The sequence below is a fragment of the Azolla caroliniana genome, unplaced genomic scaffold (assembly GCF_043228905.1).
Source record: "Azolla caroliniana isolate FFs.n. ecotype wild unplaced genomic scaffold, voAzoCaro1.0.p SCAF_1, whole genome shotgun sequence".
In the NCBI taxonomy this organism is placed as follows: domain Eukaryota; kingdom Viridiplantae; phylum Streptophyta; class Polypodiopsida; order Salviniales; family Salviniaceae; genus Azolla; species Azolla caroliniana.
The window spans coordinates 4,980,419-4,992,660 of record NW_028230436.1 but is presented as its reverse complement, the minus strand read 5'-3'; the positions used below and the strand labels follow the sequence as shown (position 1 = coordinate 4,992,660).

At 38.3% G+C, this 12,242-nt stretch overlaps 1 protein-coding gene across 1 annotated transcript; it reads right to left on the bottom strand.

The window, feature by feature from the left end:
* Positions 1-3,013: 3,013 nt before the first annotated feature.
* On the bottom strand, positions 3,014-3,802 carry LOC147868538 (putative pentatricopeptide repeat-containing protein At3g05240). Its single transcript, XM_087339550.1, has 3 exons — positions 3,602-3,802; positions 3,483-3,500; positions 3,014-3,382 (listed from the first exon to the last, which is right to left on the bottom strand). The coding sequence occupies exons 1-3, from the start codon at positions 3,800-3,802 to the stop codon at positions 3,014-3,016; spliced, it is 588 nt and encodes a 195-aa protein (XP_087195676.1).
* Between the last annotated feature and the right edge of the window lie 8,440 nt (positions 3,803-12,242).

The window sequence follows — 12,242 nt, the reverse complement described above, 5'->3', positions numbered from 1 at the left end:
ACTATCTTCAAAAATTAACTCTAAAACTCTCTGTACATACAATGTGCTAAACAGCACTATTTATACAAGTCTATAAAGGACTGACAGAAGTACTGACAGGTACTTCAATGCTCACACGAGCAACTAACACTAACTACGAGCCAATGATTTACCCTGTAGTCTAGGCTACTACTAGGCTTCCGATTCCCGCTCGAATCAGGCTCTCCGATCCGGCTCCCCGATCCGGCCGGTTGTTTCCGGATCCGATTGAGCTTTCTCGCTCAACACCCCGTCACCCACCTCATTGCCAACCCTTCATTATGTCATGAATGACGACCTCGATTCCTTTGCAATTTGATTCCTTTGATATACCTCACCAGGATTGTATGCGATCTATCTTAAGATTGTCACTAAACAACACGTTGATTGTTAAGTACTTGGCTAACATAGAAAACCTCTTGAGGACATTAACATCGACTTCTTTATTAAAATCTAAATGCAAGAAAAAAGAAAGGGTAACATTGCAAAATTAGTTATAGACCTTTAAACCTAATAGTCGCTCTGATGTGAAGGGGGACAATCACTCTGCGAAGGAGCTATATAAAGCTATTTGTTTCACATTTTAGTTATTCCTTCGTAAATTTTGAGTCTTCAAGCCACCTTTGTAATTAAGCTCTCTCTCTCTCTCTCTCTCTGGAACAAAAGATTAGCTCATGAGTTGAACATAATCACAAACAAGTACTTGGTCAAGTAGTCTTTAGATCACAATATTCAACCGTCGATCATTTCTTACACTAAGAGTTATTATGGAAGAAAGTCGACTTCAAGGGAAAAACCTAGATTTTTGTTTGTGAGCTTCAAGAAAGCCATGCACCAAAATAAGGAATGAGATTTGGAAAAGAATGATAGAGATCGAATTGTCATTAGAGGATAAAGCAATTGCCTAACAATTGTAAGAGCAAGTTAACTATCAATTGAAAATGAATACTTGTTTCACTAAGTGTTTTTTGAGCAACATCAATTTTGGTTAATAAATCATTTCAGATTTGAAAATGGAAATTTTGTGTAGGTTGTCATTAGTTTTTTAACTTTAAGTCATCACAATAAAGTCAATGAAATAGACATGGAAGAAATACACGATAATGGGCCAATTTTCCGATAAATATTTTTTAAGTTGTGAAAAGTCATGTGGTGGGTCTCTCATCACGATAAAGTCAAAGAAATAGACATGGAAGAAGATTATATGGTTGTAATGTTCTCCTCCAATCGATTTAAAAGGAAACTCAAACTCAAAGGAAAGAGCCTATACATTATCATGCTTGTTAACTAAAGAGCAATTCTATTTGTAATCCTAATGTATATGTATATGTGTATAAGCATGTATGTATTGGTATATATCAAGTGTCATGATGTCTTGGGATGGTGACACACCCCTTACAAGGTGGGGGCATCACTCCAATGGAATGGGATGTCTTGAATTTTGCAAGAATCTACATCACTCTTGAAGGCCTTCCCTATCCCACTCTATTCATTTCCTATACCTTTTGAACTTCATGTCATCTTATGCACGCCGACATATTTTGATGGAATTTCATGTTCATGAATAAATGTTTTAGAGTTGTTGATAAAAAGATATTCTAAAGAAGTTTTTTTTTTCCCCAAAATCATTGTATTCCACATCCCTGTATCTCTAAATCGAACCTTTGAAAATATTTCTCTGTGTCATGCATGTCTTGGGGTGGTGACACACCCTTTTCAAGGTGGGGGCCTCACTCCAATCACAATGGAATGGGATGTCTTGAATTTTGTGAGAATCTACATCACTCTTGAAGGCCTTTCCTATTCCACTCTATTCATTTCCTATAGCTTTTGAACTTTGTGTCATCTTATGCACGCCAACATATTTTGATGGAATTTCATGTTCATGAAGAAATGTTTTAGAGTTGTTGATAAAAAAAATTTCTAAAGAAGTTTCTTTTTCCCAAAACAATTTATCCGTCCATTAGTTTTCAAAATACATATCAGGCATAAACTACAAAATAGATGGAAAAGAAACGACTATCCCAATGGCTAGCCATGGATCCTTCATTTAACTTATAGAGCTTGCATAGAACGAACCATATGTAACATACGTGCATTTGCATTTGAGAATGATTCAAGCAAACGTGTATGGTAAATCATCTCAAAGTTGGATTGGATTGACTATGGTCTATATTATATATTGAGTCACTCTCAATCCCAATAAGTGGACTCTAATCCATTGTGAACCACCAACATAAGTATGATTGCAATATTTGCATTGTGTCACATGCATGGCTTTGGGATGCTTCTTAAGAATCAAGACATCTCTAACCTCCTCACTTTAGAACTTTACAAAAAAATGAGTATGAACTATAGAGATTGAATCAAAATATGTCATTATAAATTATAATCAAATGTTCAAAAACTCATAAAACGTATATTCAAGAATATGAAGGAAACATGACATATGTAGTAGTAGTATAACAACTTACCACTAGGGTGAGCTAATTTCTAATAACAAAGAAAAAAAAAGGAACATGACACTAACTTAAAGTTTTGGCCATGACATGACACTAAAGAGAGGATATGATAAATTTAAGCATTGAACCCAAGACATAGGCAATAATAGCATGACAATTAACCATTAGGTTGAGTTAATTTCTAATAATAAGGAAGCAAAAAAACAAAAAAACAAAGATGACACTAACATAAAATTTTGTTATGACAAACACTAACGAGAGAGATGAGAAAATTGGTCTTCGAACCCAAGACATAAACAACAATAGCATGACAACATGCCTCTAGGGTGAGGCAATTTGTAATGATAATAGAAAAAGGAGCACACATTTTTGCCTTTTCAAACATGTTCGTTTTCAAACGTTTGAATGCTTGCACGAACACGTATATTACGTTCTATGGATCCATGTCAACATCTAATTACATTTCAATATGTCTAGCAATTCTCCCATGTTGCCACCTACTTTCAACATACTAAAAGATGTCACCATAGTAGTTAGAGACCTTGCACAAGCATTCGAGGATAGAGTTGTATAGCATCCTCATTCTTATCATGCTCAATATAGCCCAATAACATGGAAGACCATTGTACCATATCTCCACCGCAAATAGCAACAAAAGGATCTTTTTCCAATCCTTCTTTTGCATTCACCAAAGCATTGTTAAGCACGAGATCTTCCTCCATGAAGAGACCTTTATTTGTACTCTCATCATGAATATTTTCTCCTTTTACACTAAATCCAGTGATTCCAAAATCCTTGAGGATGCAAATATATGTGATCCTATCTGGTGAGAGACCCTCACTTTGCATCTTCTTTTTGTGTTGAGCATACCCAGTAATGAGTGATTCAAAGAGTATAGAGTCCTAACAAGAAGCTCACCATGCACTTTTTGTGCTTTTTCAAGCATACCACAGTTCACATACTTATCTACCAACGTCTTGCCCAACATAACATCCTTCTCACAAATCCCCTTCTAACAATCTGATCATGAACATGACATAAACAAAGACCTTATCACATTGTGAATTTCAGTATAGCCAGTTCTAAGCTAGGCCGACGAACAATGCATTCCAAGAGACTACAAATCGAGGTGGAACATGGTCCAAAAACTTATTTGAGTAGAGACACATAAGGTGGACTAAAATAATCCATTTTATATCATCATAAGGTTGGCCACATTGAATACATCCTGTGATGTGAGCATTCCCAGCTGCAATAATCTTCGTGGGTAGTTCAGTAAATACTTGTTCAACTTTTACTAGGTCACCACATTTTGCATACATCTAAATGAAACTACTTCCATGATGGGTAATCTTTGCTAGAAAACCTCTGTGGAGAATATGAGAGCCTTTAAAATGCAAATGAAACAATATCACAATAGGAGAAAGTCCTTCACTTTACATCCGTTGAAAACATTTCAATGCTTCAAAACTAGCTCCTGAAATAATAAAAACCTCCCAAGGCCAAAATCATTGTATTCCACATCCCTATATCTCTAAATCGAAGCTCTGAAAATGTTTCTTGTGCCTCACCAAGTAAACCACAAAAAATCTCAGCTGGGCCATGCACAAGATATCTTGTAATAGATGCATTCCACAAGAGAACATCTCCATTCTAAAGAAGTTTTTACAAGCATTTCAGCCAAGTTAGAGATATATATTGTAGCTTATTGTTTCATTGGAAACATCAACCATGTTATGTTTGTTTGTCCTATTGCATTATAAAAGGGTTTTGGGTTTCATTGCTTGGAAAAGAAACAAGCCACAATGAAGTTTCACAACCTTTAAAAAGTCTCCAATCCATTAAAGATTAAAAATATTTAGTGATGCTCATTAGCATTGTATGGTAAAATTGTCAACCTCAGGCCTACCAAGGACCATAGCAACAACAACAAAGTTTCACATGTTAATGACAATTCATTGTTAAAGATGTATACAAATTTAAACATGCGAGATATTCTTGAAAAGAGGCCCAACCCCTATTCTCACGCTTTGAAGCTTGCCAAGCGTGGATTTGAACTCACTAGGCGTTTTCATGCTTTATCATATTGGTCCATGTCAACTAGAAATGTTGCACACTCTTCATGAGAAATATCATGTTTGCACCAATCAAGCTTTCATAATTTGATTGCACAAATTTCCAATGGTGCATAGTTTAACTTAAAGGCTATATAGCTAGCAAAAAAAACTCTTTTATCATCAAACATCATGTCCAGCTTCTTGTTAAATGAAAAGACTTTTGATTAAATAAAACTAGGAAAAATGTTATAAAAAAATCTCTTGGTCATCAAACATGTCCATTTCTTTTTAGATTAATTTGATGGGCCTCACACAACCCACATTCAACAAAGACACCCTCCAATCACTTCACAATTTAGCACCTACCTCTATGTTGATGGGAGTCTGTCCAGTAATTATGTGACGAGGCTTTGTTGCTTCATTTATACAGGATGTTTTCTTGTAGCCATTGCAAAGTAGCTTGTAACATATGAGTTGTATATTATTCTATGTACTTTTTCTTAACTAATGGAAGTAGAATGTTTTTGGGAAAAAAAAAGGAATACACAAATGTCATCAAACACATCCTTTTGTTTTTACATTAATTTGAGGACATGATTTTACAAGGAATACACGAATGTCATCAAACACATCCTTCTGTTTTTTCTACCTCACAACTACCTGAATCCCAACTTCCTACGCTAAGGGTTTTGATATTCTGACAATTATGAATCTTGTTAATCCACTTGATAACGTCTTGGCACACCCATAGGAATCATCTTGGTGAACTTTCGAAAATCAATCCTCCTTGTCCTCTCTATGTGATGATTAGAAGAATGAATAATTGTCTAAACGTCCAACTCTGCAAATTATTACATATATCATTGAAGTAAACTTCAATTTTGGGGTTAACAAACAACATATGATGATGTTTATCATACATCAATGTGATCCTTTCATGCTTCATGAAGTTTGTATATTTTCTCTAAAATTTCTTGCAATAAATTGCCTAAAAATGGGTTGATCTATGTAAGCTCAAGTTTGGTTGCACATCATTGCTCATGTTGTATGAGATCCTCCATCTAATTTTGCTTCTTTAAGACTTCAACGACGATCCACATTCCTCCAATGCCACAAGACAATTTTGTATAATGCATAAACAGTAAATGAGAATACCCTCCAAATACCAATGTATTCGTTTATAGCAATTTATTTCTAATGTGCTTACATAGATTTCGACAATCATGTACGATTCGTATAGCTTATGACCATGAATAAAGGAATAAGTAGGACAAAAACCTAGGAATGTTACACTTTACTATCCATTAATGAAGGAATACATATGAATGTTTTATGGGCATTCGAAAAAAAATTCTCGTTCATAATGTGTAATGCCCTTATATTATCTTTTGACTAACAAGAATACAATTGCCCAAAAATGTTATACACCTTATAACTTGCCAAGTTAACTTGTATTATATACATATAAGTAGTTGATGTAACTATATATCTAGAGTTTGTATCCAAATAGGGGATCTCTATGGCTCCATTACGTATGTATGTAGCCCATTTTTGTAATTAGAATTCTTTTACTAAGTGATCAATCATTCAAATTCTCTTTTATTTATTGTGATAAATAATTTAATTCATTGCTTTAAATGTAGAAAAAAATTTATGGTTGTTCTTCTACTATAGAGGAGCAATATATAAAAAAGATATCTACATTTAAACATTACAATTATTTGACTACAATTCATCGTATTGTACCCAATGCTCTGTAATGATGTCTCATGACATAATGTTAATTGTTTTAAGTGTTGGGAATCCATTCCTATTTACATTTTATGTTTTTGCATTGCAGGTTGCATGCAACCATGAAGTAGTGACTCTGATCCAATACCACATGCCTAGAATGACATGTTTAATTCATGATCTAATTCATGAGGTGTCTAGATAAAGACATTTCCCGAGAAAGCAGAAATTTGCGCTCATTGTTAGTGATATATTTTGACTTGGAGGAGTAGAACATTGATTTTGACACATTTTAACATGCGTTTTTTTGGGTCTATCAACATGTTGTGTGTGTGTGTGTGTGTGTTTAAAAGCCCATTATCACCTAACACCAAAGGTGATTTTGTGGATTGGCTCATGTTGGAGATTTTTCGAAATATTTCATGGGTGTTGGTTTTGTGACCATGGCCTCTAGCCTACCTAGTATGTATCCCATGATGGCTTGAGATGCAACGGCCTGGCCTCAAGAGAGAGGCTTGGCGACAAGACAAATGGCTATAGCCTCCCCTTCCAAACAATGAAGAACTGGGTAGCTTGTCGATTGAGCCAATTGGTTTGAGGCAGGGGAGGCCAGAAAGCTCTGATGAGGTACCACAACACTAAGCTATGACCCATGCAAGTAGCTTCATGTGGTCCATCTATCCTTTCCTTTCCTTTTCTTGTGTGTGTATGTGTGTTTATGCGTGGGGTGTGGGTCCAAAACCATAATAATCCACTTCATGTTTTCTTCTTTTCCTTCAATCCTATTGTCACCTCTCACACATTTTCAATTCAATTTTGTCAAACATGATCTCATTCAAGTGTACCCGTGTGCAATCTCATCAAACATGATATCATGTCTTACATGAATGAAGCCTTTGTTGGTAGAAGGGTTGTCACGCTTGTAATACTTTGTTGCTCAAGTGAGTAGCCCTTTTTGTCCATTGAGAATCAAGCTTTGTTCACACCTCAATGGAGACATACAAATATGCAATGTATCCAACAAACTTGGTGTATGTGAGAGGTTAGGATTCCTTCACAAAGTTGTCTTGGCAAGTCACATCTTGTACCACAATGTTCATGGATTGATTCATAATTAAAATAGCCATGTTCACATATTTCACCTAATATGAATGTGGCACATACTTTTCATCAATCATTGCATAACCACATGAATTGTTGGAATACTCTAACTCATTTGAGAAATGGCATAAATTCACCTAAGACATTGACTCTTTAGGGTGGTCTCTTTCTCCACAAGATTGTCAACTTTTTGAAAGTGAACAAACATTTCACTTTTAAACATTCGGTAAAACCACGATGTGTGCCAAGAGTATTCATTCATGAAGGTAATCTAGTGTTACATATTATATGTGTTATAGTTTGTGTAGGTCTCCATACAAATTTCCTATTCTCATCCCTAGTTTCATGTTGAATACAACAATCCACCTTGATGTGGCAAGGTTATTGAAATACCAACATTCTAGTAGTTGGTTTTGGTGGTTTGCACCACCTCGAAACTACTCATTCTTCAAGAATTTTAACTTCTACTCTCACCCCTACTTTCATGTTGATTGCAACAATCTACCTTGATGTGGCAAGCTTGTGGAAATACCAACATTAGACTAGTTTGTTTTGGTGGTTTGGGCCACCTTGAAATTACTAATTCTTTGGGATTTCCTCCTCCTACTCTACCCATACTTTCATGTTGATTCTAATTAATTTTAATGAACCAAGGGTAGGATAGTTGGGAAATTCATTATCCTTGGATTTGGGACAACCCCATATGAACAAACGACACATGGGAATACATGGTGGTCTAGGAACCTTAGGTATTGAGTTATATAAAGGGAACTAGCTAGCTCCTTCATTACAAAATCTTGAGACTATATTAGTGAGGCTAAGCTTTCTTCTTTGGATCATTTATATCAACAACCACGGTATAACACAGGGTCATAACTTATAATTGGAGGTATGGGACACTAGTGGTAGTTTATGTTCGCTTTATGTCCTTCGTTTGGGGATAGTCAATGTGGTTAAGCACCCTTAATCCATTCTTCTCATTAATGTCTTATTGCTTTGCTCGTCATTAGTTCAATTTGTAGCATTCATATTGCATTGTCATTTGTAATTCTAGTTTGTGTAAGTTGTATATCATATTAACTAGTGTTGTCAATTGAAGTCTCCAAATTGTTCTAGATATCATGGATTCAAAACCACAAGGTCACATGCACCTCTATTCTAGCACCTAGGTAAAACTTAAAAGTACTTGAGAGAACGTAAAGCTTCTCATGATCGTAAATACATCATGTGTATGTACGAGGAATCTGTCAACAATTGTTACGTAGTAAAAACTTCACACTAGGAGGACCAACGAACAACTAAGGCTGTAAACGTGAGTGTTTGCGGAAGCGTAAAACAGAGAACAACAGAGAGAGAGAGAGAGAGAGAGAGAGACAGAGAGACAGAGAGACAGAGAGAGCAGAACGTAATTTCAAAATTATATCAAGACTCTATACACACACTGTGCTAAGTAGCACTATTTATACAAGTCCTCTTGGGACTGACAGAAGTACCATGTACTTCATCAATGCCATGGTAACTCAAGTATTGATTTATGGAGTAGAAGTATGGGGTGGCACCATCCCTCTTAATGCATGGAATGAGATTGAGAAAATTCAAAAGATGTTTTTAAGGAGGCAATTAGGAGTTAAATGCACTACCTCTTACCAGGTTATGCTCTTGGAAACAGGTGTTTGACCCATAGAATTATTGGCACTCCAAAGAGTATATAAATACATTACAAAAGTCAAGAATATGTCGAATCATCGATTACCACATCTTGCTTGGAATGTTGGATGTAAGCTACAAAAGATTCATAAAAGTAAGATTCTCTCATTCGGTTGGGTTGTTGACATAAGGAAATTGTTTAGAAGATGGGGTGTGGATGATCTTTTAGAGCTTTCGGGGAATGCTATGTAGTATGTAATGATTGCGGAAAGGTTGGTGGAATCATTAAGGATGAAGTAGGAAGGTGTTAAGAGGACAAAGCTAGAATACTACATTGCAAATGTCAACCCTGAATGTTGGTCTCAATATAAAGCAAGAATGCATATTGATCGTATCCAACCTTATCTCATTACCAATATGAGTAGTAATGCTCTTAGAGCCCTGTGGAGAATCTAACTCAACTTCCCATGGAGATAGTGTTCACACTAATCAGTGGACATTATACTAGGCTAGTTTTGTAATTAGTAGAAAGGGCACTTGCCCTAGATCAGTTAGTATTTAAACCAACATTTTGTAACTTAGGTATTGTTGGATACAGCTTCTTGTTCAAGCTCTCCTTCACCCTCTCTCTCTGTCTTGCCTTACGTGTACTCACACACACACAGAGTTCGCTTCCGTTGCATAACACCACCTACGCCTCACCTTCTTTACATGGTATCAGAGCGTTTAGGTTATTTGATCAAACTCGCTCAACTTTGTGGTGATCACAACACCAACGATCATCAGAACCAGTTCAAGAAATAGAGAAAGAAATCGACATCATGAATACTCTAATGGGAAGCACTCTTCCTACAAAGAAGCTTGATAGGACAAACTTTGCATCTTGGGAATACAAGATGCATCAATACCTTGTCGGACTGTTGGGAGACAGGTCCCTCCGGATGGGAAGGGAGAAGAACGGTATGAGGAGAACCCGGCTACGGAGAGCCGGATGATACAGACCCGGTGAAGACCGGATGAGGAGTACCCGGCTACGAAGAGCCAGATGATACAGACCCGGTGAAGACCGGATGAGGAGTACCCGGCTACAGAGAGCCGGATGGTGCAGACCCGGTGAAGACCGGATGAGTACCCGGCTACGGAGAGCCGGATGGTGCAGACCCGATGAAGACCGGATGAGGAGTACCCGGCTACGGAGAGCCGGATGGTGCAGACCCGGTGAAGACCGGATGAGGAGTACCCGGCCACGGAGAGCCGGATGGTGCAGGCCCGGTGAGAACCGGATGAAGAGACATATTCGTAAATATGTTTCTGAGAGCCCATCTAGGCTATATTTGTAAATAGCCGAAAAGTCATATTAGTATAAATATGACTTAGGGCAAACTAGTTGTGTTGTTGTCATTTTCTGTTTTGCACGAAATCAGAGTGCGTAACTGTACAGAGAGAGAGAGAGAGAGAGATCGAGGTCGTTGCCTCTGTTGTAACCGCCGCCTGTGGCGAAGATCGTGAGCACGAGGTCGTTGCCTCCGTGGACTCACTGTTTTTGTACATTCTTACATAGTGACAGTTTGCAGCCTGTGGACTGCCGTGGTTTTTCCCCTAGTTTGGGGTTTTCCACGTAAACCTCCTGTGTAGTGTGTGTGTATCTTCCTCTCCTTTGTGTCGTGTTTTATTTCCCGTTTTCTGTGTATCATTCTATGCTCGGTTGTGGCCGAGCGTCGCGCATAAGGGTCGTTGGGTTCCTGTCACGGACAAGGTTACTGGAGCTATATCGAAAGAGCTCATGAAACGCAACCCAACCCAACACACGCCGCCTACCTAGCGTGGGAGTAGGTCGCAAGCCCTATGTCATATTGCCTTGCATCATGCATTCATGATCACATGCTCGGTTATATTCGAGAGTCGAAAACACCGAAAGAAGCCTAGGCCAATCTCAAGAATATTTTTGCGGCCAATACAGTTGCATGAAAGCTCCAACTTCGACAGGAGTTGAATAACATGCAACAAAGGGATATGTCAATCACCACTGACCAGCTATACCTTGAAGATCAAGGAGCTATGCGATGCTCTTGGATTGATCAATGATGTCATCGATGATGATGAGATGGTGCAAATATGCCTCAATGGCTTGGCACCTCGATTCGGCACGATTAGATCGGTCATTCTCGCAAGGGAGAATCCACCCTCCTTTTTTGACCTTAAGTCGATATTATTGGTGGAAGAAAATCATGCCCAACAAAGGAGCAATGCACCCAATGGTCAAATGCTCTACTCCCAGTTGGATAATAGAAGACGATTTGGCCGAGGAAATAGAGGTTGATTCGGCCAAGGGCGACAAGGTCAACCGACCCGAGGACACACCTCCCACCAATGGCAAGACGATAGGAACAACTCCAAGGAGTTCGGTAGAAGGGGGAGCCATCCTACCGGACCAAGCAATCGCAATAACCTGATCGAATGCGGGTACTATGGAAAACTCGGCCACTACAAAGAGGAGTGCCAAACGAGAATAGGCTTCGACTAGCTGACAACTCACTAACAATGCTTCGAACTCTGACTACAACGATCGTGGCGGAATGTTTATGATTAGGCACAAAGTGCATTCAATGTTGACACAAGGTGAGACAAACACCTCTCCTTCGGATAATGTATGGTTTGTTGACTCAGGAGCATCCAATCATATGACGTCCCACAAAGATTGGTTCTGAGAATTACGAAAGCTCGATCGGCCTGACTATGTCGAAACCGGAGATGACACAACTCACTCGATTTGGCATATCGAATATGTCCCATTCGGGAACGATGGCAAACAAACCTACCTTGGAAATGTCTTGCATGTCCCAACCATCACGAAAATCTAGTCTCGGGTGTATGTGAAGCATGCCAATTCGGCAAACAACATCGACTACCATTCCCAAAAGAAGGGAATGTGAGCAAAGGGATCCTGGATGTCATGCATTAAGATGTATGGGGACCGGCACAAACAACCACATTCGGCGGATGCCGATATTATGTCTCGTTCATCGATGACTTCTCAAGGCATGTCTGGATCTATCCGATGTAGTAGAAGAGTGAAGTGTTTAGACACTTAGAAAGGTTTAAAAACGAAGTCGAAAAAGGCACAAGTCGGCATGTTCGATGCCTTCGTTCGAATGGAGGCAAAGAGTATTTCTCGGACGAGTTTACAGCATACCTCCAATAGGAAGGAATAAACAACGAGAATTCT

Excerpts from the sequence above, each read along its gene's own strand:
- LOC147868538 (XM_087339550.1), bottom strand. The coding sequence starts at position 3,802 with ATGTATGCAAAATGTGGTGACCTAGTAAAAGTTGAACAAGTATTTACT.